The 22,103-nt window shown below is 45.6% G+C and overlaps 1 protein-coding gene and 1 long non-coding RNA gene across 3 annotated transcripts in view; one reads left to right on the forward strand and one right to left on the reverse strand.

The window, feature by feature from the left end:
• Positions 1-265: 265 nt before the first annotated feature.
• LOC116090824 lies at positions 266-4,193 on the reverse strand. Its single transcript, XR_004118829.1, has 2 exons — positions 4,066-4,193; positions 266-1,195 (listed from the first exon to the last, which is right to left on the reverse strand). It is a non-coding gene; the product is annotated as an uncharacterized LOC116090824 (long non-coding RNA).
• Sord (sorbitol dehydrogenase) overlaps positions 3,817-22,103 on the forward strand; it is a 31,506-nt gene continuing 13,219 nt past the window's right edge. Inside the window, exons 1-4 of one of the 2 annotated variants that reach the window (XM_031371701.1) lie at positions 3,817-4,023; positions 13,044-13,205; positions 15,992-16,025; positions 18,412-18,576. In XM_031371701.1, coding sequence (XP_031227561.1) covers positions 18,426-18,576 — 151 coding nt within the window. In that variant the 5' untranslated portion in view covers positions 3,817-4,023; positions 13,044-13,205; positions 15,992-16,025; positions 18,412-18,425. The remainder of the gene's footprint in view (positions 4,024-13,043; positions 13,206-15,991; positions 16,026-18,411; positions 18,577-22,103) is intronic. The other variant, XM_031371700.1, reaches the window with a different exon arrangement.

Below are 22,103 nucleotides of genomic sequence, written 5' to 3' on the forward strand. Positions count from 1 at the left end.
CTTACTGACCATTCTAGTTTTGGGCCCAGGCCATTTGGATTCTCCAGCTCATGAAGTCAGGTGAGGAAGGATCTCTTGGCCTTCAAAGCAGCAGGACCTAGGCCAGAGGGGCAGGGACTGCTCCTTGAGGCTCAGCCTCTTGCTTTGTTTTACCCTAGTTACCTGGGCTCTATGACCCTTCCCCTAGCTTATCCTTTGATTACAAAAAAACGAGCTAGTTCTAGGAAGAATCCTTTGGTTAAATAAACTTTTGTTTTATACAGTGTCAGGGTTCAGTTTTTTATTTTGTGTGTGCCCATTGCAGGGGCTTTTATAAAACAGGATAAATGATAGTATTCCGTTTACTACTATGGCTCACTGTCTTACTCTTGTGCTGTTCTGCCGTTCTCTTCCTTCCCTGTTATAGAGTTAGGGATGCTGACCCATCCTCACAGAAGAGGCCTTGAGTCTGAAGTGGAGCGAGGGCATCTCTGGTTCTAGAACCTGCTTCTCAGTGAGTTAAAACAGCACATGACCATTAACCAATACAGTCTGCATCACACCCTCCCAGGCAACACTCTGTCTGTAAGGCAGCATCCAGCTGGTGTTACTGCCTGAGAGAAGACGAGTCCAAGCGTGGCCCTTGAATCTCCCTTGTTGTGACCTGTGTTTTCACTCTGATTGTTCTGTTTTCATAATTTTAAGTCAAAGAGTTTCTACTTGAAGTGTCCTTCCATTCACAGCCATTCTGAAGCATCAGCTTGACGTCCTTGGGAAACCAGGGAAACTCCAAGCAGGGCTTTAGTTCAGTGAGTGTTGCTAAGGTCTGCAGGCTGAGCAGCAAAAGGTCTGGAAGCTGGAAGAACCAGCCAAGCACAGCTAAGCCTTATGGGAGGTGTGTCAAAGCAAGAAGCCAACTCTAAAGTAGTTCTATGCAGAATTCCATGCTGTAGTGATCTTGTGGAGCCGTCTCCCTCTCTCACACCTTGGCCTCTTGTCTGCTGTCTCCTTTGTTCAGAACACCGTGCCTTTACTCGTGTCACAGAGTTCTGAGAGAGATTGGAAGTCCACTGACAAATTGGAAGAACAGTCTGTGACTATCAAGCGCATATTGGAAGATCTGGGAATGGATGCCAATGGGATGATGACCAAGCTCCTCTAACAGTGTTAGTGCAGCAGTTCTCAGTGGTGTCCAGCCACAAGGAGGACTCTCCTCCTGAGGATGATGAGGACAAAGAAAAGTGAACAGATGACATTCCAGTTTGGGACCAGGTTTGGGCATACTCTTCAAATTTATTCTGGCTGCCAACTTCAGATGCCAAGGATTTGCTTGGTGCTACATACCGGACTGCTGCTACTGATACATTTAGAAGGGAACCTCCTCAGAGGTGCACACCCGTCAATATGAAGAGTGACTGGCCTGGCTGCACACTGAGAAGCAGTGGTGTGAAGAGAAGTGGCATGCTCCGGACGCTGTGGGATCGTTCCAACACCAGCTGCACTGCTGCTCATGTAACAGCTAACACTAGACAGACAGAGATGAGCCTCCCAGTCCACTGAACTAGCAAAACATGGTAGTGTGTAGCTGGGGTGCAGACTTCATACCAATGACTCAGTTTCCTCTGATGTGAGTGAAAGTCCCTTTGTTCTTAATTAGGAAGAACTTAGGCTTAGCTGTGCTTGGCTGGTTCTTCCAGCTTCCAGACCTTGTGTTGCTTAGCCTGCAGGCCTTAGCAACACTCACTGAAACTCACTAGTTTACAGAGTGAGTTCCAGGACAGCCAGGGCTATACAGAGAGTGGGGAGGGATGGGTAGAGGTTTGGTGCTAATACAAGATGTATTTTTTTCTCTCTCTCTCTCTGAAATCTCTGAAAACTCAGAAATCCACCTGCCTCTGACTTTGCACTTAGAAAATGGGTTTAGCGATTTCTCCTCTTCCTTCCCTTCTTGTAAAATGACCCTCTAACTCACTGTGCTACTAAAAGCTGACGTTGTTAACTCAAATAGGCTGCAAAGTTTTCTGAGGTAGAATTAGCATAATATGATCTTTATCTATGAATTGGAAAAAGCACCTTGAAGTTCAAGTTCCAAGGGAAGGGGAGAGATTGTAGGTTAGGTCTCTGGCTGTGGGTCAGGCTTCCTAGAGTTAGGTGGTGTGGCAGCTGTTGATTAGCTTGTGTGTTACAAGGACCTGAGGACGTCTTTAATTTTTTTTTAATCCAATTTTCTCAGCCTAGAGTCTCAACTACAATACTCTATTTGTAGGGTTTTTTTTGGGGGGGGGAGGGGGGGAAAGAAATGTAATTAGAAATTTGTTAGCATTTCAATTAAAAAATACATTTAAGCCAGGTGGTGGTGGTGCATGCCTTTAATCCCAGCACTTGGGAGTCAGAGGCAGGTGGATTTCTGAGTTTTCAGAGATTTCAGAGAGAGAGAGAGAGAGAGAGAGAGAGAGAGAGAGAGAGAGAGAGAGAGAAATACATCTTGTATTAGCACCAAACCTCTACCCATCCCTCCCCACTCTCTGTATAACCCTGGCTGTCCTGGAACTCACTCTGTAAACTAGTGAGTTTCAGTGAGTGTTGCTAAGGCCTGCAGGCTAAGCAACTAAGGCCTGCAGGCTAAGCAACACAAGGTCTGGAAGCTGGAAGAACCAGCCAAGCACAGCTAAGCCTTATGGGAAGTGTGTCGGACTCAGAAATCCGCCTGCTTCTGCCTCCCACGTGCTGGGATTAAAGGCGTGCACCCCTACCGCCCCACCCACTTCCCCTTTCTTATTTGGTATCCATCTCCATTAGGCTCCTCTGTTGTGCCAAACATCTCATTGTCTTCTAGTCAAGAAATAAAACCTTGGGGCTGGAGAGATGGCTCAGTGGTTAAGAGCACTGATTGCTCTTCCAAAGGTCCTGAGTTCAAATCCCAGCAACCACATGGTGGCTCACAACCATCTGTAATGAGATCTGATGCCCTCTTCTGAGATGTTTGAAGATAGTTACAGTGTACTTACATATAATAAATAAATAAATCTTAAAAACAAAAAACAAAACAAAAAAAAGGAAATAAAACCTTAGCCGTAGAGGGCTCTCTAGTGCATCTAAGAGATGCTGCTAAAGAATGTAAAACTCCGTTCCATCCTCACAGGGAGACACCAAGAGTTGGGAGCTCCGGTGAGAATCCCCTGGAGATTAGTAATAGGTATGATGAGAGGGAAAGAGCTCTGAGTTCAAGGTCAGCCTGTTCTACAGAGCAAATTCCAGGGCAGCCAAGGCTACATAGAAGAGGAGAAAGGAAGGGAAACGACATTCCCAGCATGGATAGCTAAGGAAAGGGGCAGCAAGTTCCGTCTTTAAATTAAAAACCTGTTTGTCCTGACTGGGAAGCACTAAAAGTGGAATATGGGCAGAAATCCGGCTGCCAATGGAAAGCGAGAAAGCCTTTAAAGAGAAAGGCTTGCAAATTCTGCCCTACGGCATCTTGATACAGATGCATCAGGACCATGTGACACACGCATTCCTTCTTTCACTTCTGCGAGTGTCAGGCTCTTGGTTAGTTGCTGGGGAGACCGAAGCCGCTGCAATGCGTAGCGGGTTCTCAGAGTGCTCATGGCGCCCTGCCTGCGGCAGCACTGTTCCCGTTAGTAAAACAAAATACCCTCGCTCCACCTCAGACCTAAACATATTGTTTGGTGATCTTGGTGCTAGCTCGGTCTTTTGCAGCCACAGATCCCCAACGGCCTTGGTAGGCGGCTCTCTTTCTCTACTCCACGTTGCTAAATCTGAGTGAAGTCTCGTCCCCCGCCCTCAAGCCCCGGCGCGACCCGCCTCCTGACTGTCAAGCACGCAGGCCCCACCCCGGGCCCGCGCTTTGCCTTCTTCAGGCTCCGCCCCTGCCCCTTACTCCAGACCCTTGGCGGTTGAAGGAGTAGAACCACCAGCTCCCCGCCGGGTCCAGCCGACACCTCGAAGCGAGAGAGCAACATGGCAGCTCCAGCTAAGAACGAGAACCTGTCCCTGGTGGTGCACGGACCCGGAGACATTCGCCTGGTAAAAACGGGAAGGAGTGTGGGGACTCAGGCCTCCACCCACCCCGCTCTGCTTCGTCCCTCTGGCAAGCTCAGCAGTGGTACCCACTCCCAAGTTATGTTGCTCATCGAGCTGGCAGGTGGCCTGTGCCAAGCACTCCTGGCTGCCTGGGTCTACCCAGATCTCAGCTGGTTACCGGGAGGTGGGGGTGGGGTAGCCGTTATCTATCTCTAGAGAGAGTTCTGGTCGTGAGCTCCGGGAACCTAGACCTGTGTCAGGCACGTGACCTGTGCCCAGGACCTTGAAAACTAACCAAGGCTTCACCTCTAAAAGCTGCAAATTCACACTCTTGTTATTGCTCTTCAGAAGGGTCAGAGGGAGACTTCCAGGATTAGGATCTACTCAGAGCTTCTCTGGTAGACAGTGCAGGACAAAACAAAAGGTGGCATTTAAAAGCAGTGAAGTTTCTCTTTAGCCCTTTTTGCTTGGAACTGATAATGTCCACTAGCAGAATGATTATCATGAGAGGGCCGAGCATTCAGTAAGTGCTAATAATGCACTTTACCCGGGGATATAGCCTGTTGCTTATCTCCTTTAGTCCACATCTGGATCACTTCCCTGGAGCATTCTGTGTACCTCTCTGTCTCTGGCTTTAAACTTAGTTCTGCCCCCCTGAACCAGAGTTCAGACATTTGCTGAATCATCTCTGTGGGTCATGCCAAAATTCCCTTGACAAAGTCCATCTCAGCGGGGCATGCAGTATGTGAATTTGGGTACCAGCCATCTCTGCTGCACTCTAGAGTCCGTCACCTTCCCATTCAAAGAACACGTACCAGGAGAGACTCATCCAGATGAACAGTTCTTGTCTGTTTAATAGCCTGTCCTCACTCCGAAGAATGCAAACAGACTGAGTCTGGAAGCATTTTCAGAGTTCCTTAACTCTCCTGTAGACTTATCCATGAGTCTGTGGATTCCAAACCAAGAAGCATTGCTTGAAGCTGACACTGCCCAAGGTGGTGGTTAGTTAACAGAACCAAGCCAAGAACTCAGATTCAAACTCTCTTTCTAGTGCTCTTTCCAATCACTTTGGAACATCTACCCAACATCCTGAATTAAAGAGACACTATGATTGTTTATTACAGTAAATGGCAGGTATGGGGACAGAAAAAATGAGCTAGTGCTACATACCTTACAGAGTGATTTTGAACTTAGTCCTTTGTGTCACTACTGTTTACTAAGTGAGAGTATGCCTGCTGTGTGCTGAGGACCACAGTCCCTACTCCTAAGCATCCCCAAGGAGACAGGTGAAAGAAACCATCAAAACACTGTCCTATGCCAAGGCTTAAAATTGCTCTTTAGGGAAACCGTGGATGGCTCAGCTTGCCTGTAAATAAACCTGGAAGTGAGGTCAACAGAGAGCATGGTATTGCTGGGACCCCTGCCATCCAACACAGGCCTCCTGGGGTTTCTGTCCTTCCCAGGCACAATGCTCACCCAGCCTCCACCGCCCCCTCCACCCCCATGGGGCACTTCTATCCCTCTGCTTTCTTAGGGCAGATTCAGTAGTACAAGTTTGGGTGGCAGGAGGGACGAGCCTCAAACCCCAGCATCTTGAGGGGAGCTGTTCTAGGAGAACCACAGTGACACCCAGATGTCTGTGTGTGGTAGTGGCTAATTAGGTAGTGGGTTTTGAAAGTCATAGGCTAGCTTGGCTATGGATTATAAAATGGGGAAGGGAGAAGACACATTCTCGTTTTTCAACGTGATGCCACACAGCCATAGTTTAGGGCTTTCCATGGAGGATGGGTGGGCAAGCGAGGCTTAGCTTTGATTTGAGTAGACTAGGGGCAGGGTCTGCTGATAAAAACTCTTGCCTCGGGATCTCACATTCTTTGAAATTCTTTGGAGAAACACCCATTCCTAGTATCTAAAGCAGGATTCCAAAAAGGGCTCTGAAGGGAAAGAGAGCTCAGGCTTTCCCAGAGATGCCTTCCCAGCCACCAGTAAGGCTAGAAACTGGCCGATGTCCAGGGCATAGCTCTAGAAAAACAGGACTTGAGCCACTTTGCTAAGACAAGCAGGAAGGAAACCTAAGACCCAGCCTGGCCTCTGGCTGCCTGGAAGACTGGATCCCCTTTTCCCTACTGCAGTAATTGAAGTCTTCTCACACTGAGTGTCAACACTAAGGAGAGTGTTTAATTTGCGTGGTACATGAGAGAAGGGATGTGTTTCTATGTAGAAGCTTACACATATGCATATTAGGAAGGACTAGTAAGTGAGCAGGTAAATGCTAGAAGACTAGGCGTGTGTGCAGACATTAGGGCAGGCTGGTAGGTCTCCATAATGAGGGAAAAAATATATATAAGTACACTGTCTTCAGACACAGCAGAGGGCGTCACATCCCATCACAGATGGTTGTGAGCCATCATGTGGTTGCTGGGAATTGAACTCAGGACCTCTGGAAGAGCAGTCGGTGCTCTTAACTAAGCCATCTCTCCAGTTTATTTTATTATTTTTGTTACGTAGTTTTTGGGTTTTCAAGGCATGATTTTCTTTTGTATACCATGACTGTCCTGGAACTCCCTCTGTAGACCAGGCTGGCCTTGAATAAAGAGATCTGCCGATCTCTGCCTCCTGAGTGCTGGAATTAATGGCGCATGCCACCACTGCCGTGGCTTCAGATTTCTCTATTTTAAATGGAGAAATTGGGATTTAAGCAAGAGGGAAAAATAAATGAGTGAGCTGACATACAAGGAGACAAGCCACCCATCAGCAAACATGAGAGGGTGTTCTTGAAAATGAAATGTAAAGTCAAAACCAAGGGGCCTGGAGTGTGGGTCAGCCCCACCTCACTGCTGCTAGCTGTGTGGCTCGGCACAGTCTTTCTTCTGCTATAATTAACTTGGCTCCTTGAAGAGGAGCACCAGGCCTTTAATCCCAGCTACTCAGGAGTCTGAGGCAGGAAGACAAAGTTCAAGGCTGGATTGGACTACAAAGTGAAAGTAAATTCAAGGCCAGTGGTTGAGTCTCTAGGCTAAATCCCTAATACAGGAAAAGAGGAGGAAGGGGTGAGTGGGAGGAGGTGAGGAGGTGGAGGAGAGGAAGAGGGACTGTAGTATTTATTTGGGTTGTGTGAGCTTCATTGGTATTGTGCCTATAAAGGGGCCAGCATAGAGTTGCAGGCGTCCCCACTGGTCTGTGCAAACTGGAGTTAAGCAGGAGGCCAAAACCTTTAAACAATCTTACCATGAAGGAGAGATGGATAAAGGCCCAAACCGGCAAATGTATGGACAGTTTTGGCAAAATTCTTAGGATGTGGGCCAGGCCGAACACTTCATCTGCAGCAGTTCAACTACTGTATGCCTCTTTAGCCCATCTTGAGAAACCTACAACTTGCTTTTCTTCACTGGGTGATGAATTGCTGGTTCATCAAACTGGAATAGAAAGCACCGGCCTTTGCTCATCTGCACGGAATCTTTGCTTGGGGGCAAGTGGGTGGCTTGTGAGTTTTTGCATTTTTAAGAAATATTTTATGATGTAGAGTTTGCTAGACTAGTAAGGATACTAAGGGAAGGAATCAAAACATTGCTACATTGCTACATTCCACCCACGTGCTGGGTGCTTTAGTTCAGTGCTTCAAACTCCCGGATGAAAGAATGAGTTTCATTTCCAGCTGACCACAGACTAATGATTGTTGGACTTGACTGCAAACAGAATGCTAGCCATTTCTGCATGTGCCTCCCAATATCTTGTTCTATCGCCAGTCAGTCCATGGACCATCCTCTGAGAACAAACTATCTCCTTTCTTCCTGCTTTCTTCCCGAACACTCGTCCTTGCTTATTTCAGTGTGTGGACAGGAAACAGATCAGCTGCTGTGACAGACAGCTGAGCACCCTGGAGGAGGTAGCAAGATGGTGGTTTGGCGTTTTGTTTATTTTATACTGGCATTGGTTATGAGTGGACAACACAGTAAAGGAGAAAACAGTCATTTTTAAATGATGGGTTAATATTGTTTCATTATAAAGGGCAGAGAGCATCATGCAGGTATGAAGCTTAAATAACTGTTTCTGCTTTTTTGAGGAAATGAAACATTTCCTAGGGCAAAAGAATTGTTTTAAGGGCTGGCAAGATGGCGCTTGTTGTCATGCCTGACAGGTTGAGTTTGATATCTGGAACCCACAGGATAGAAAGAGAGCACTGGCTCCCAGAAATTGTCCTTTGATGGCCCCCTGCATGTATGTGGCATGTATGTACATGTGCATAGGTACACAAAATAAATAGGATACAGTGAAAAGAGAATTGCTTTGATGATTTAAAAAAACAAGTTGCATCTCTAATAAAACACATAGACTTCACTGTTAAGCCTTGGATGAGAAGAAAGGTCTTGCTATGGTCATCTGGCAGGTCAAATGGTCTCAGGCCTGTCCCTTTTCCTGGCCCATATTGTCAATACCTGACAGAGCCAGGTACCTTGACAGCCATTAGTGAGCAGTTGGATTCAACCAGGGAGAAAACCTGGAGAGGGGGTGCAGGCTACTGTCATTTAGTGTGTCTGGGCTTAGCTGAAGCCCATGCCCCAGCTACTCACAAAGCCAAGGCAGGAAGGCTGAAAGAAAGGTCAAGGCCTTGAGAGCTACTCTGGGCTCCAGAGTGAGAGCAGCCTGGGTAGTTTAGTTTGCCCTTATCTTAAAGAATAGGGCTAGAGATGTAACTTAGGGATAGGGTTGCCATGGGCAAGGCCTTAAATTCAATCCTCATGAGTAAAAAGAAAGAAAAAGCATTGAATGAATGAAGTCTTACCTGTCAGGCACTTCAGAGGAAAGATAGAACGCCAAACTCATTTAGAAAGCAAGGAACTGTCCAAAGAAACTTCCTTTCTTTCTATCTAAATTATTTTTCTACAGCTAGCAAACAAAACCCAAACCAATGATAAGCCACTTCAGATTCAAAACAGCAATCTGGTGGCGCACGCCTTTAATCCCAGCGCTTGGGAGGCAGAGGTAGGCAGATTTCTGAGTTTGAGGCCAGCCTGGTCTACAAAGTGAGTTCCAGGACAGCCAGGACTATACAGAGAAACCCTGTCTTGAAAAAAAAAAAAAAGCCTTGCCTTTGTCTGGAGAGGTTCAGAGGCGTGGAGCTGTTTCCCATCAAAGTGGCAGGGAGCACCAGTCTGATAAGGTTTTAATGTTCTGAGAAAATAGCCCTATTCTGAGAAGAAAAGGGTTCATGGGTTAGGGGAAGTTCCTTTTCAAATATCCCTTGACATATTAAGGAGGAAAAATATGTGCATATGTACATATATAATGATGTTGAAGGTAGAGGTTTTCTCCAGACTAGATTTTTTTTTATACTATAGACATTTCTAACCATAGGAAACTTGGTCAAGGTTTGCAGAGAGTTATCAGTCCGATGTAAAGGAGTACAAATACTTATATAAAACTGTGCACAAGCCTTCCCCATTGCTGCTAACAGGCATATTCTTGCTTACTATAAATAAGTATTACCTAATAAATTAGCATATGGTTTTGTTCTTGTATTTTTTGTTTGTTATTTTTTTTTTCCCCCAAGACAAGGTTTCTCTGTGTATCCCTGGCTGTCCTGGAACTCACTCTGTAGACCAGGCTGGCCTTGAACTCAGAAATCTGCCTGCCTCTGCCTCCCAAGTGCTGGAACAAAAGACGTGCGCCACCACTGCCAGGCTCTTGTATTTTTAATTAGGAAGAAAAATTTTATATTACTGAGGAGAATGAAGTAGTTCTCTGTCCTGTGTAGATTGGGATCTTTTGGACAGAGGATGCAAATGAGTTATATTCCCAGTTCCCCATGTTGCCCCAGGGAGAGCTTCTTAAGAAAGGAATACCTGGGCTGGTGAAATGGCTCAGCGGGTAAGAGCACCAACTGCTCTTCCAAAGGTCGTGAGTTCAAATCCCAGCAACCACATGGTGGCTCAAAACCATCTGTAATGAGATCTGACGCCCTCTTCTGGTGTACAGCTACATTGTACTTACATATAACAATAAATAAATCTTTAAAAAAAAAAAAAAAAGAAAGGAATACCTGAGCACCACTAGGCCCTAGGCTACAAAAGCCTGCTGAAAGCCAGGTCCTGCTACTGACTTTTAACCTCAGCACTTGGGAGGCAGAAACAGGCAGATCTCTGTGAGTCTGAGGCCAGCCTAGTTCCAGTCAGGGTTATACAGAGAGACCTTGTCTCTAAAAACAAAAACAGCAATCCAGACTTTTGGATAGACCCATTTGGGTGTTTCCAGACTCTTCAATCCTAACACATCTGAACTTAAGTCTCCTTAGGAGTTAGGATGTTTACTTCCCTTCTCATGGGATCTTAGGGAGAGAGAGGGAGAAGGAACCTTATGAGGATGAATAAGTGGGAAGTGTTTGTGGCTGGAGGTGAGATTGGGGAATGGGGTCCCTGTGTGAGGGGAACAGGATTTTTCAGGGCTAGTGAGGAATAAACATTTGTATTTCAAAAAGATTGTCATCAGCAGGACAGAGACTAGATAGAACAAGGTAAGCCTGGGCAGAGGACCAGGTCAGTGGACTATGGGAGAGCTTCAATCCTTTATTTTGACCGCCTCGTATGCCAGGGCCAATGGCTAGAAGAAAGTCTCTTGCCAACCTAACTGGAAAACCACTGGCTTTTCCTCCCACTCTGAGAACACAAGACAAATACATGAGGGTTAGGGAAAAATGAAGCAGGAAGAGATTAACAATGGTGTCTTGTCTACCTTAAGTATTCAGCACAGCCCCTGGGGTCACAGGCAGGCTGGCATGTGCGCATGTGACAAACAAAGACATCTGCTAAGCATCTGGGCACAGGCCACATGACCTTCCCTGCCTGCCCCTTTAAGGCATGTGGTAGCTTCGTCTCTACATTACAAGAAGCAAACCTAAATCATTGCTAGAGGCCTACTTCAAGTCTTCCAAGTCCCATCCTTTTAAAGGACAAATTTCTTTCAAACTTAACATGAAAAAAAAAGGGGAGTCTAATATTCCCCTACAACACTTTGAAGTACTTTGCCCTTTCCCAAAGGACAAGGTTGCCCAGAGCTGGTTAAACTGTTACAGCAACAGAACTTTGGGCTATTTCTTTTGTAATAAGAGCAAACATATTTGCTGTGAGTCGGCACTCTCTTTCATGATTATCCTCATGATACAAAAGAGGAAATTCAAGAGGTTATGTAACATGCCCTAGGTACACAGCAGGTTGAGGAGAGCCAGTTTTGTATTCCAGAGCCTGACTTCTCCCAGCTCACCCAGGCCAGCTGGAGGAGGGAAAATATCCCTTCCCTGATCTCTCCTTGTCTTGATGCCCTGACTGCCACCTAGGCCAGAGGTTCTCAAACAGCGGTTTTTAACTTTTCACAGAGGTTACATATTAGATATTCTGCGTGTCAGGTATTTACATAACCATATTCATAACTAGCAAAGTAGTTGTCTTAGTCAGGGTTTCTATTCCTCACAAACATCATGACCAAGAAGCAAGTTGGGGAGGAAAGGGTTTATTTGGCTTACTTCCACATTGCTGTTTATCACCAAAGGAATTCAGGACTGGAACTCAAGCAGGTCAGGAAGCAGGAGCTGATGCAGAGGCCATGGAGGGATGTTCCTTACTGGCTTGCTTCCCCTGGCTTGCTCAGCCTGCTCTCTTATAGAACCCAAGACTTCTAGCCCAGGGATGGCACTACCCACAAAGGGCCCTACCCCCTTGATCACTAATTGAGAAAATGCCCCACAGCTGGATCTCATGGAGGCACTTCCTCAACTGAAGCTCCCTTCTCTGTGATAACTTCAGACTGTGTCAAGTTGGCACACGAAACCAGCCAGTACAGTAGTTATGAACTAATAATGAAAATAATTGTATGATCATGGGTCACAACATGAGGAGCTGTATTAAAGGGTCACAGCATTAGGAAGGTTGAGAACCACTGACTTAGGCAAAATGGGTCAAGGGGGTGAATTCAAATATACCAAAAAGAGCTGTGAAGAGACATTCAAACCACACAGACACACATACTTATGTCTACATACATATACATACATACACATATATACATACACATGCACACTGCACACACACAAACACAATTAGGTGACAGACAGATGAGATGATCCCATCTACCCAGGGACATTTGCCTGGAGATTGTCTAAGGGTTACTGAGAGTGAGTGTGCTAAAGAGAGAGAAGGGTGGCTTTATATGTGATTCAGATGTTTCTGATTCAAAAAAAGTTCTAGAATGCTGACACAAGGAAAGACTTAGAGCTCTATTTTGTACTTTTGTGAGTCATTCACAATAAATTCTGCTTAGTAAACCTTGAATGTATCTGAAATGACAATCACTGAGAGTAAAAGTGTAGGCTCTCAGAGGAACTAACTGTGTGTGTGTGAGAGAGAGAGTGCGTGAGAGTGTGTGAGTGTGCGTGTGTGCACATGGGTGCATTTGTCTGTCTGTCCTTGCCCTTTTTAGGCATCCATTCTGCCCCTGAGCTGCAGCCCTCAAGAACTATGAGAGATAAGGAGAAACAGAAAGCTTAGCATCAGAGGGAATCTGAGATGGGAAAGGAGATTAGGTAAACAGGTGGCCTTTTAGTGTTCAGTGGCCATGCTGTGGTAGCTTGGTAAAAAAAGCTGGGGGACCCACAGTGGTTCTTAGGACAGTATTTACAAGGTTAAGGCTTATTTATTTTGAGACAATCTTGCTGCCTAGTCCAGGCAATAATTAATTAATTAATTAACTAATTAATTAATTTTGAGGCAGGGTTTCTCAGTGTAGCCCTGGCTGTCCTGGAACTCACTCTGTAGACCAGGCTGGCCTCCCAAGTGCTGGGATTAAAGGTGTGTGCCACCACTGCCTGGCCTATCTCAGGCAATCTTAAAATTCTAGATCTTTCTGTCTCAGCTTCTTCAAAACTGGGGCTATAGGTATGTGCTTACCAGCTGTGAGAATTGATTTTTTTTTAAGTATCAATAAAGAAGGCATTTTATATTTGTGTATATGTGTGTGCATGCGTGTACCTGCAGTGGCCAGAAAGCAGTGTTGGATCCTTTGCCGCTGGAGCTTCAGGCATTTGTAAGCAGCCTAACGTGGATGCCAGAACCTGAACTCTCGTCCTCTGCAAGATCATCACACAGTCTCAACGGCTGAGCCTGTCTCTGCAGTTACCAAGGGTTGATCTTCTTAAGGTCTGTGCCCAGTGCCGTTGTCCCCCCTGCAGAGAGGGGGAGGCGAAGCTGAGCCACAGTTGAGTGAAGTCACCAAGAGGCAGGGAGAGGTTGTTTAGGACTCTAGCTCTGTTGCTTGCCTTGTACACCCAAAGCCTTGGGCTCCTTCTCCAGCACCACACAGATTTGGTGTGGTGGCATTCAGTTGTATTCTCAGCATCTGGTAGGAGGAACAGCTTAAAGGTCACCTCCAGATAGCCGGAGATGTGGGGAGAGCGGGGAGGGAAGTGGGGGGAAGAATGAAGTGTTCAATGTCCTCTGCTTCCTGACAGTAAACATACTATCAGCATAGCACCCTCTGGTGTCCAGAAGAGTCACTGCACTTTTGTGTGTGTTTAGGTAAGGGCAGCTTGCTCTAGCTGGATCAGAAGAATGAGGAGCGGAACATCAGTGCCTGGGGTTGGTCTGCTGATACCATTAGTAGGGAAAGTGGGCAAGGTTCCAAGTTAGAAACAAAATTGAGTTCATTAGATTACATTGAAGTTGAAGTTAAACAACAATCTAGTGTGTTATTTAATGTCAAACAATGGGATCTGTGACTTCTTTGAGAAGACTTGGTGATATCTCTTTTAAGGTGATTTCTTTAAAAAATGGATTTTTTTCCTTCCTTTAAAGTACTGAGAAGGAAAACAAACAAACAAACAAACAACCCAACCACTCCCCAAAAGCAAAACAAAAAGTGCCTTAATTACTTTGAATGTTTTTTTCCCCTCACCCAAGGCTCCTTTTGTTTTTGTTTTGTTTTATTTTGGATTTTTTCGAGACAGGGTTTCTCTGTATAGCCCTGGATGTCCTGGAACTCACTCTGTAGCCCAGGCTAGCCTAGAACTCAGAAATCCACCTGCCTCTGCCTCCCAAGTGCTGGGATTAAAGGCATGCGCCACCACCGCCCTGCTCCAAGGCTCCTTTTGTGTTGCCCAGTCGGTGCCTCATTCCTGGGCTCCAGTAGTGGTCACCCCCTGCTTAGCCTCTGCAGCTGCTGGGCAGGTTGCTACATATCCCAGTTCTTCATTCTCAGGCTGTGGGACCTTGGGAGCTGAACTGATGGTGCCGGTAGAATACATAGCACAGGATAAATCCCCCGGACACCATAGCTTTGTGCCTCTCAGCATTAGCACACGAATTGACTTTTTTCCCTCTGGAGGAGTTCAATTAGCACTGACTTTTCCCCACAAGAGAGACTGGTGGTCTGAAGTTAAAGCATTTAGACCTTATGTGGATGCTTTTGGGGAAGGCTACTGCCTTAGTTTGGAGCTAGGCACTGGACCTGGGGTTGAAACAGGGGCATGGTTGGTTGAGGAGGGTTTAGCCCTAGCTGGTGTCAGTATGGATTGATGCTGTGAGGCTGCCAATAGCAAGTAGCTTGAGCCAGGCCTGGGAGCACAGGCCTCAATCTTAGTTAGACACTGGGGCAAGGGACTCATGAGTTTGATATCAACTTGGGGTATATAGTGGATTCCAGTACATGGATACAATATGAGGCCCTGTTTCATAAAACTAAAAAAGCATCTCAGGAAACTTTGGGAAAGTTGAGAGCTTTTCTTTCTTTTAAAAAAAAAATTTATTCACTCTGTGTGTGTTCTTGAAGGGGGGCTGGTATGTAGAGGTCAGAGGACAACTTGTGAGTTGGTTCTCATCTTCTACCACGTGGGTCCCAAGGATCAAACTCAGGTCATCAGGCTTGTCCAAAAGTCCCCTTACCTGCTGAACCATCTCACTGGCCAGGTAAGCTTTAATCAGAGACCCATCAGGACACTCTGCATGGGGCCCACCTATTAGTCACCTCACATGATTGACAGCTCTTTAACCCAAAGAAGAAAGGTCACTCGCTCAGGACTGCTCTAGGTACAGTGGAAACTGGTATAGATGTCAGATACAGCTGGGCTGAGCCTTGGTTAATCCTCTCTGGTGGCAGGATCTTGACCAAGTTACCTAACTCCCTAACCTCAGGTTCCTTTCTCATCTGTACGCTCTGGGCTGTGACAAGGCAGGGCTGGAAGGATTACCTGGCCTACAGCAGCCATGGTAAACAATTCATGTTGCCTTCTCCCTCTGATTCCTGTCTGCCCTCAAAGAATCAGTAAACACTTGGGTCTGTCCACTCAGTGTTCTTCCTCCTTGTCAACCCTGACTTAACCCTGGCCAGTTAGCCATGGAGAAAAGGTTAGTAAGCAAATTCTATTCTAATACTACCTGTGAACACCAGAATACTTCAGGATGCTTTCTGCACTAAAATGCGGGGCTCTTGTGTTCCCAATGAGCTCCTAGGCTCCCCATGGATGTTTTAGAAGGGAGGGCTGGGTATCCACCTGAGCTGAAGTAAAGAATGGACTAGCCGTGTAGACACCCTCCTACCAATCTAACACAGCCCGTGCAAGCCCCTGCTTACCACTCCCTTCTTTCCCAGAGAAATATGTCAGAACAAACATCTGTATCTGAGAGCATGATTTCTAGGACGAAAAGATCCAATGTGGAAGGCAAATCTAGAGACCCAGAGCTTCTCAGACACTCCTCTGCCAGGGACACATCTAACATAACACATTTTTTCCCAGTCCTGGACAAGTAGCACCAGAGGGGTTTCTAGCCTGCCTGATGTGCTGCCCCTTCAGAGCTCACAGGTCATGAGGTATGGTGTGAACTTCTGAGAAATAATTCGATGAAACTCCAGGAGAATATTTTATAAGTGAAAAAATGTAGGATAAGTTATTATGCAGACTAAACAACTTTCTCTGTTTTATTTATTTCAGGAGAACTACCCAATACCTGAACTGGGCCCAAATGGTAGGTCGTGACGTGACATTGTATCTGCTGGTGTTGGCCTTGGAGGCGTGTGCATTGGTCCCTGCCCCTCTCACTGCCAGCTAATGTGCTTACGTCTTTGTCCATTGGCCATAATGGTTTATTTTGGCTACTGTTTGAAGTTATAGAATCACCGATAGAAGGAGAGGAGCTAAGATACCAGACTGCCAAGTTGCCCTGGGTTTCTGATGTGAATCATGTGGACCAAAGGCAGAACCAACCCTTCCTACCTAACAACCCAGTACTGTGTCTACCAGATTAGATGCCAAGTCATAATTCTAGCTCTAAAAATCTACAGAACTAAATCTCTTAGTTAGTAGGGGAACATTATGTTAGTACACCCTAGAGGGCCAGACCAGAACTATCTACCTGTCTAGTAGGGGTGGGAGAGACCGAGGGAAGTTCTGTCTCTTCCCCTAATTAGAAATGACTGAGTGTGTAGGGGCAGAGCTCCTAACACCTTTGCTCCACTCCCAGGCCTCTCAGTGGGTAAGCCCACTAGGCTGAGCTGTCAGGCTGACTTCCTGATGGCACGTGGACCTGGGAGGTCATGCCACATGTTAGCCAGGGTAGATCCCTCCATCCCAAAATCCAGTTCATAATCTATAGAATCCCAGAGCGAGGCTAGGGGCAATGCACAGAGTCTCTGGTCCCTTGTGTCCCTGTCCTCTCCTTGATGACCTGGGATGTTCTCAACTCCGTACCTCACTTCAGCCCAGAAGCACAGATTCTAGGCGAACATCAGATTGAAGGCAGCTTTCTTGGTAACTCGTGAGCTTTGCTACTCAGAAGTCAGCTGCTTTGTTGACTTGCAGTGATAAGATATATAAAACACCAGCTGTTTCTATCAGTGTTTAGCAAGCAATGCGAATTTAAGGCTTAAACATTTTCAGGAATACACTGTGTTCAGAGGAGGTTCCTCACTGTATCCTGATGAGGTGGCTTGGGTTGCAGAGGCGGCCACGTAAGGCCTTTCCTGGTCTGTGAAGGCCCCCTCTGATCCAGCCTGCTCTCATCCTTTTGCCTTTTGCTGTCATTGAATTGAAAGAGAGAGTATTTCAGGAAGCAAGCGTTTCAGCAAGAGACATCTCATCTTTTGCTGCAAAATTTGAACTTATATAGAGAAAGCTTAGTTTCCCTGATGTCAGTAATCTTTATCTTTGATCTCGGAATTCAGCCTGTCATTCCTAAGCAAATCAAAACCAAGGGCAGAGACAATTCTCCAGAGCCATATCTGGGGGGATTTTGCTGGTGGCTTGTGACAACCGTAACGGAGATGTCCGGGTGCCTCGTACAACTCTTGGCCCCTTTGTCTTTCAGAGTCAGCTCAGTCAGACAGGGCAGGAGTCCTTTGGTACTCGAGCTGAGAGGCTCAGCAGTGTCATTGTGTTAGACCTGGACACTTGACAGTAGAAACACCACTGCACCTCACTTGATTCAATCCCTCAAAGGGGATGTGTGAGCTAACTTAGAGGAGAGCTAAGTAAAGCTGCACCTTTGTAGAAAACAAGGAACACGAGGAACTTAACCTGGCGGTTCATCATGCAGTGGCCAACGACTGGTTATCCTCCTGCAAAACAGTTTGTTCTTTTAAATGGTTGACACACTGCTTCCTCCTCGTAATATCTTGTACAACAGGATTGGTCAGGGTTCTCCAAACAAACAGAACAAGTAAGATATGTATGTATGTGTATGTGCATATATACAGAGGTTGGGAGAGGGGGAGGAGAAGAGTTTATTTTATGTTAAGCAACTGCCCAGGGCAGGGCAGCCGTCTCTGGTAAGTTTTTTTTTTTTGTTGGAGTCTTAGGAAAGTTTTTCCTTTGGTCTTCTCCTAAGGGCTTTACTTGATTGGATGAGGCCTGCCTACTTTATGGAGGATAGTCTGGTCCACTCAAAGTCTATTGATTTAAATGCTAATTGTACCATAAGACCCTTGGAAAAACCCTACCTTGTTTCTCCTTGAGTCTCCTCCCAAGGGCTCTTGACTTGACTGGATGAGGCCCGTCTACTTATTTTATGGAGGATAATCTGGTCCACTCACAGTCTTGATTTAAATGCTAATTGTACTATTAGACCCTTCACAAGAACCCTGCCTCCTGAGCAAAATATTCATGGATGCTTGACCAAATAGCTGGGTACCCTAGCCCAGCCAAGTCAACATGCACGGACCATCACACTCAGTTCCTTTGCTAAGCTGCTCTGTGTCTTCCAGGGCTTAACTAGGCTCTCTGTTTAGCTCTTGTAATCTCAGTTCTGACTCTAAGAACCTAGCTCTCTTCCCTGTCTAGAGGGAAACTGCTAGAACTTCTGAGAGCCATGGAAAGTTGGCCTTCCCTCAAGTGTTTCCTCCATCTCATCTCCTTAGACGTGTTACTAAAGATGCACTCGGTGGGGATCTGTGGCTCGGATGTTCACTACTGGGAGCATGGCCGAATTGGAGATTTTGTTGTGAAAAAGCCAATGGTGCTTGGGCATGAGGCTGCTGGAACAGTCACAAAAGTAGGAGCGTCGGTGAAACATCTAAAACCAGGTCAGTAAATGTCTGAGTGCTTTCTCTGAGTACCTCTCAGCTAAGCACAGAGGTCTGGGAGTGTCTGAGGTAGTGCTGGGTCCCTGCACGTACAGATCTTACCTTCTGCCTCAGAGCGGGCACAGACCAGGGACAGACAGAAGGAAGCAGGTACTTAGCACAGTGTGTGCTGGGAAGTGCAGGGGTGATCAGCACATCTTGTCTAGACCCCCTGTCCCCTTTGAAAGAGATGGAGAATGTCAAATAAATTAGAAAAGGGGATGAGAAAAAGTATTCCTGTCATAAGCTACAAACTGCTTCCATATACTGAAAATCAAGGCCTTTTTGATTTTACTTTTAACTAGTCATTTACCTTTTGAGATAGTGCTTCACTCTGTAGCCCAGGCTGGCCCAGAACTTACCTTGTAACCCAAGTTAGCCTAGAACTCTATAGCCCAGGCTATCCTCTATCTCAAGGTGATCCTTTTGCCCTAGCCTCCAGAGTACTATTATAAAAAGCATGAGCTACCATGCCTGGCTTACATCATTTCAGGTGTGAGTCTATTCCTGCGTAGGCATACTCTTTGGTTTTTTGGGACAGGATTACTTTTGTAGCCCTAGCTGCCCTGGATCTCTGTAGACCAGGCTGGCCTTGAACTCAGAAATGTGCCTTGCCTCTGCCTCCCAAGTTTTGGGACTAAAGGCTTGTGCCACCATTATCCTAAGTCATGCTGTGTAGTCACTGAGTGCCCAGAGAGTCTTACCCTGTTGTGATAGGATGTGTGGTCTCATCATGGAATGCATGGTGGGCAGGCTCACAATTGGCTTTCCCCATGGTGGGGCTATTCCAACCCCACACCCTAGAATCTTTGAATTGGAAAGATCTTGATTTTCTTTTCAGAGAGAGGCTCTTCTAGCCCAGTTGGCCTCCATCCTGCTGTGTAGCCAAAGATAACCTTTTTTCTTTTCTTTTCTTTTTATTTTTTCTTTTGTTTTTTTGAGACAGGGTTTCTCTGTGTAGCCCTGGCTGTCCTGGAACTCACTCTGTAGACCAGGCTGGCCTCGAACTCAGAAATCTGCCTGCCTCTGCCTCCCAAGTGCTGGGATTAAAGGTGTGCGCTGCCACCACTCTGCTCTTTTTTTTTCCTTTTTAAAGATGTATTTATTTATTATATGTAAGTACACTGTAGCTGTCTTCAGACACACCAGAAGAGGGCATCAGATCTCATTATGGATGGTTGTGAGCCATCATGTAGTTGCTGCGATTTGAACTCAGGACCTCCAGAAGAACAGTCAGTGCTCTTAACCACTGAGCCATCTCTTCAGCCCAAGATAACCTTAAAATCTTGGCATTCCTCCTTCTGCTCCCTTACATTCTTATCTCAGGCTGCACTGTGGCTTTAACAAGGCTAAGCCTTATACCCAACCTTAAGCTGGTCAACTAATTGTCTTTCATTCCAAAGTTTTTGTTTTATTTAAATAGAATATCTTTTATTTATTCTATATCAGTTTTATGCATATTAATGATGTATCTTTCTCACTTTTGTCTAGAAACCCAGCAATCCCCAACTTGGTTCTACTTTGTGTCTTTGACTTTTTTTTTTTTTTAAAACAGAATCCAGTTTAGCACTGCCTGTTGGAATGTTCACTGATTATATAGGCAACCATGGCTGCAGTGAGTTCGTGAGTGCAGTAGCCGGGGTGTGTCTGGCAGACAGCATCACATCACTCAGGCTCTTACATCCTTTACCTCCCTCTTCCAATGATCCCTGAGCCTGGGGTGCGGTGTGATCTAGATGTCCCACCTATCGAGGAGCACTCTAGTCATTTGTTCTTGGCACTTTTGTTATGAGTCTCCTCGTTATCTGATGACCACTGAAGAGCAAAGCCTTTCTGGCCAAGGCTGAGGGTGGGCAGCACTCAGCTATGTGTATAAACGTGAATATTTAAAAAGTAGCTTGACAGCACATCCATTTATCTCAGCAAGAGTGGTAGGCTTCTTCCAGGGTCTTTGGTTTTCTTAGATGGCTAGGAAAACAACAGTCTGGTAAAACCTGTATTTGATAGTCCCAGAGTTCTTAGCTGCAGCCGACTACATCGTCCTCCAACTCAGTGAATTAGTTCTGAACTGTCTAGGTATAGGTAGCTATTGGTATCAATTAGTGAGGCCGTCAATGGCCTGGAGATGACTTCAAACCAATTGGAGGAAGCTTGGGCATGGTAGGAGGTGTGGTGAAATAGTTTTATTTCTGAGCCCAGACATAAAGAGGGATTGATAAACTTAAAAGTTAAACATTGTCTCATTTAGGATTCTTAAATCAAGATCTCTATTAATTGGTAATGCAAGTTGAAAAGGCCTGTGGTGATACAGGCTCGCCCCATAGTGGAAGGAAGGCTCTTATCTTCCGGCAAACAACCAATGACTGATCCCTTCCTGTTGGACCAAGTTCTCTGAGTTCTAGCAAGTGCTTAATCAGTGTCTACTAAGGGTTCAGACTTGGGTCAGGTGCTTTGAGAAATGGGGAAAAAAAAGCCCTGGATTTATAGATCTGGTGAGAGAGACTAGACATTAGAACTGCCAACAACACTAATGATTGGAGAAAAAAATATATGTTGGGTCAAGGAAAGGACACAGAGGGTGGTTAAAGAAAGTTCATAGATATGGGCCTTGGAGCTGGATATATGACGAGAATAATTATAAACAGAAGAAGAAATCTCACATTGGCTTGCTGTTCCTTAAACACCAATGCATGTAATTATTTAATTCTTGAGAAAATGCCATGAGGTACACATTATTAGATTTATTAGTAGATACTGACACTGGTATGCGGTTCTTGCCCAGGGTCATACACTGGCTAGTCTCAGAGTTGGCTGGAATGCCACCCTGTTTGATCCGGCTCAAGTGGATTCTTGAACCAATGAGCTGCCTGTCATCTGAGACTCGAGAAGGTTTTACTTTGAGCTGGTGAAGAGGGTCAGACCAATTAAATGACACAGGTCAAGTGATGTGTCTGGATTCTCACACATTGGTTCTCAGAGCATATGTTTTCCACTGGGGAGTTGGTAGAAATGAAAATATGTATATCTCTTTTAAAAGATTCTTCAAATGAGAATTTCCATGTTGTCATAATGTACTAGTAACTAGGAGGTAAAATGAGATAATGTAAAACTCTACCTTGAATGCCAAGTTGAGTATAGTATCCTTAATAATGAATTGTTACATGAAGAGGGTGGGAACAGATGAGGAGGCCAGACAAGTTGAGAACTATGTCTTCAGAGCCATTGGGATTTCTGTGGACCCTTGTGTTTTTGGAATATAAGGCTTTATTTATTTATTTATTTTTGGTTTTTCGAGACAGGGTTTCTCTGTGTAGCCCTGGCTGTCCTGGAACTCACTTTGTAGACCAGGCGGGCCTTGAACTCAGAAATCCACCTGCCTCTGCCTCCTAAGTGCTGGGATTAAAGGTGTGTGCCATCACTGCCTGGCCTATTTATTTTCTTTAAGTTTAATTTTTTTATGTGTGTGTGTGTTTTGTCTGTGTGTGTGT

Source organism: Mastomys coucha, unplaced genomic scaffold, assembly GCF_008632895.1.
Source record: "Mastomys coucha isolate ucsf_1 unplaced genomic scaffold, UCSF_Mcou_1 pScaffold15, whole genome shotgun sequence".
NCBI lineage: Eukaryota > Metazoa > Chordata > Mammalia > Rodentia > Muridae > Mastomys > Mastomys coucha.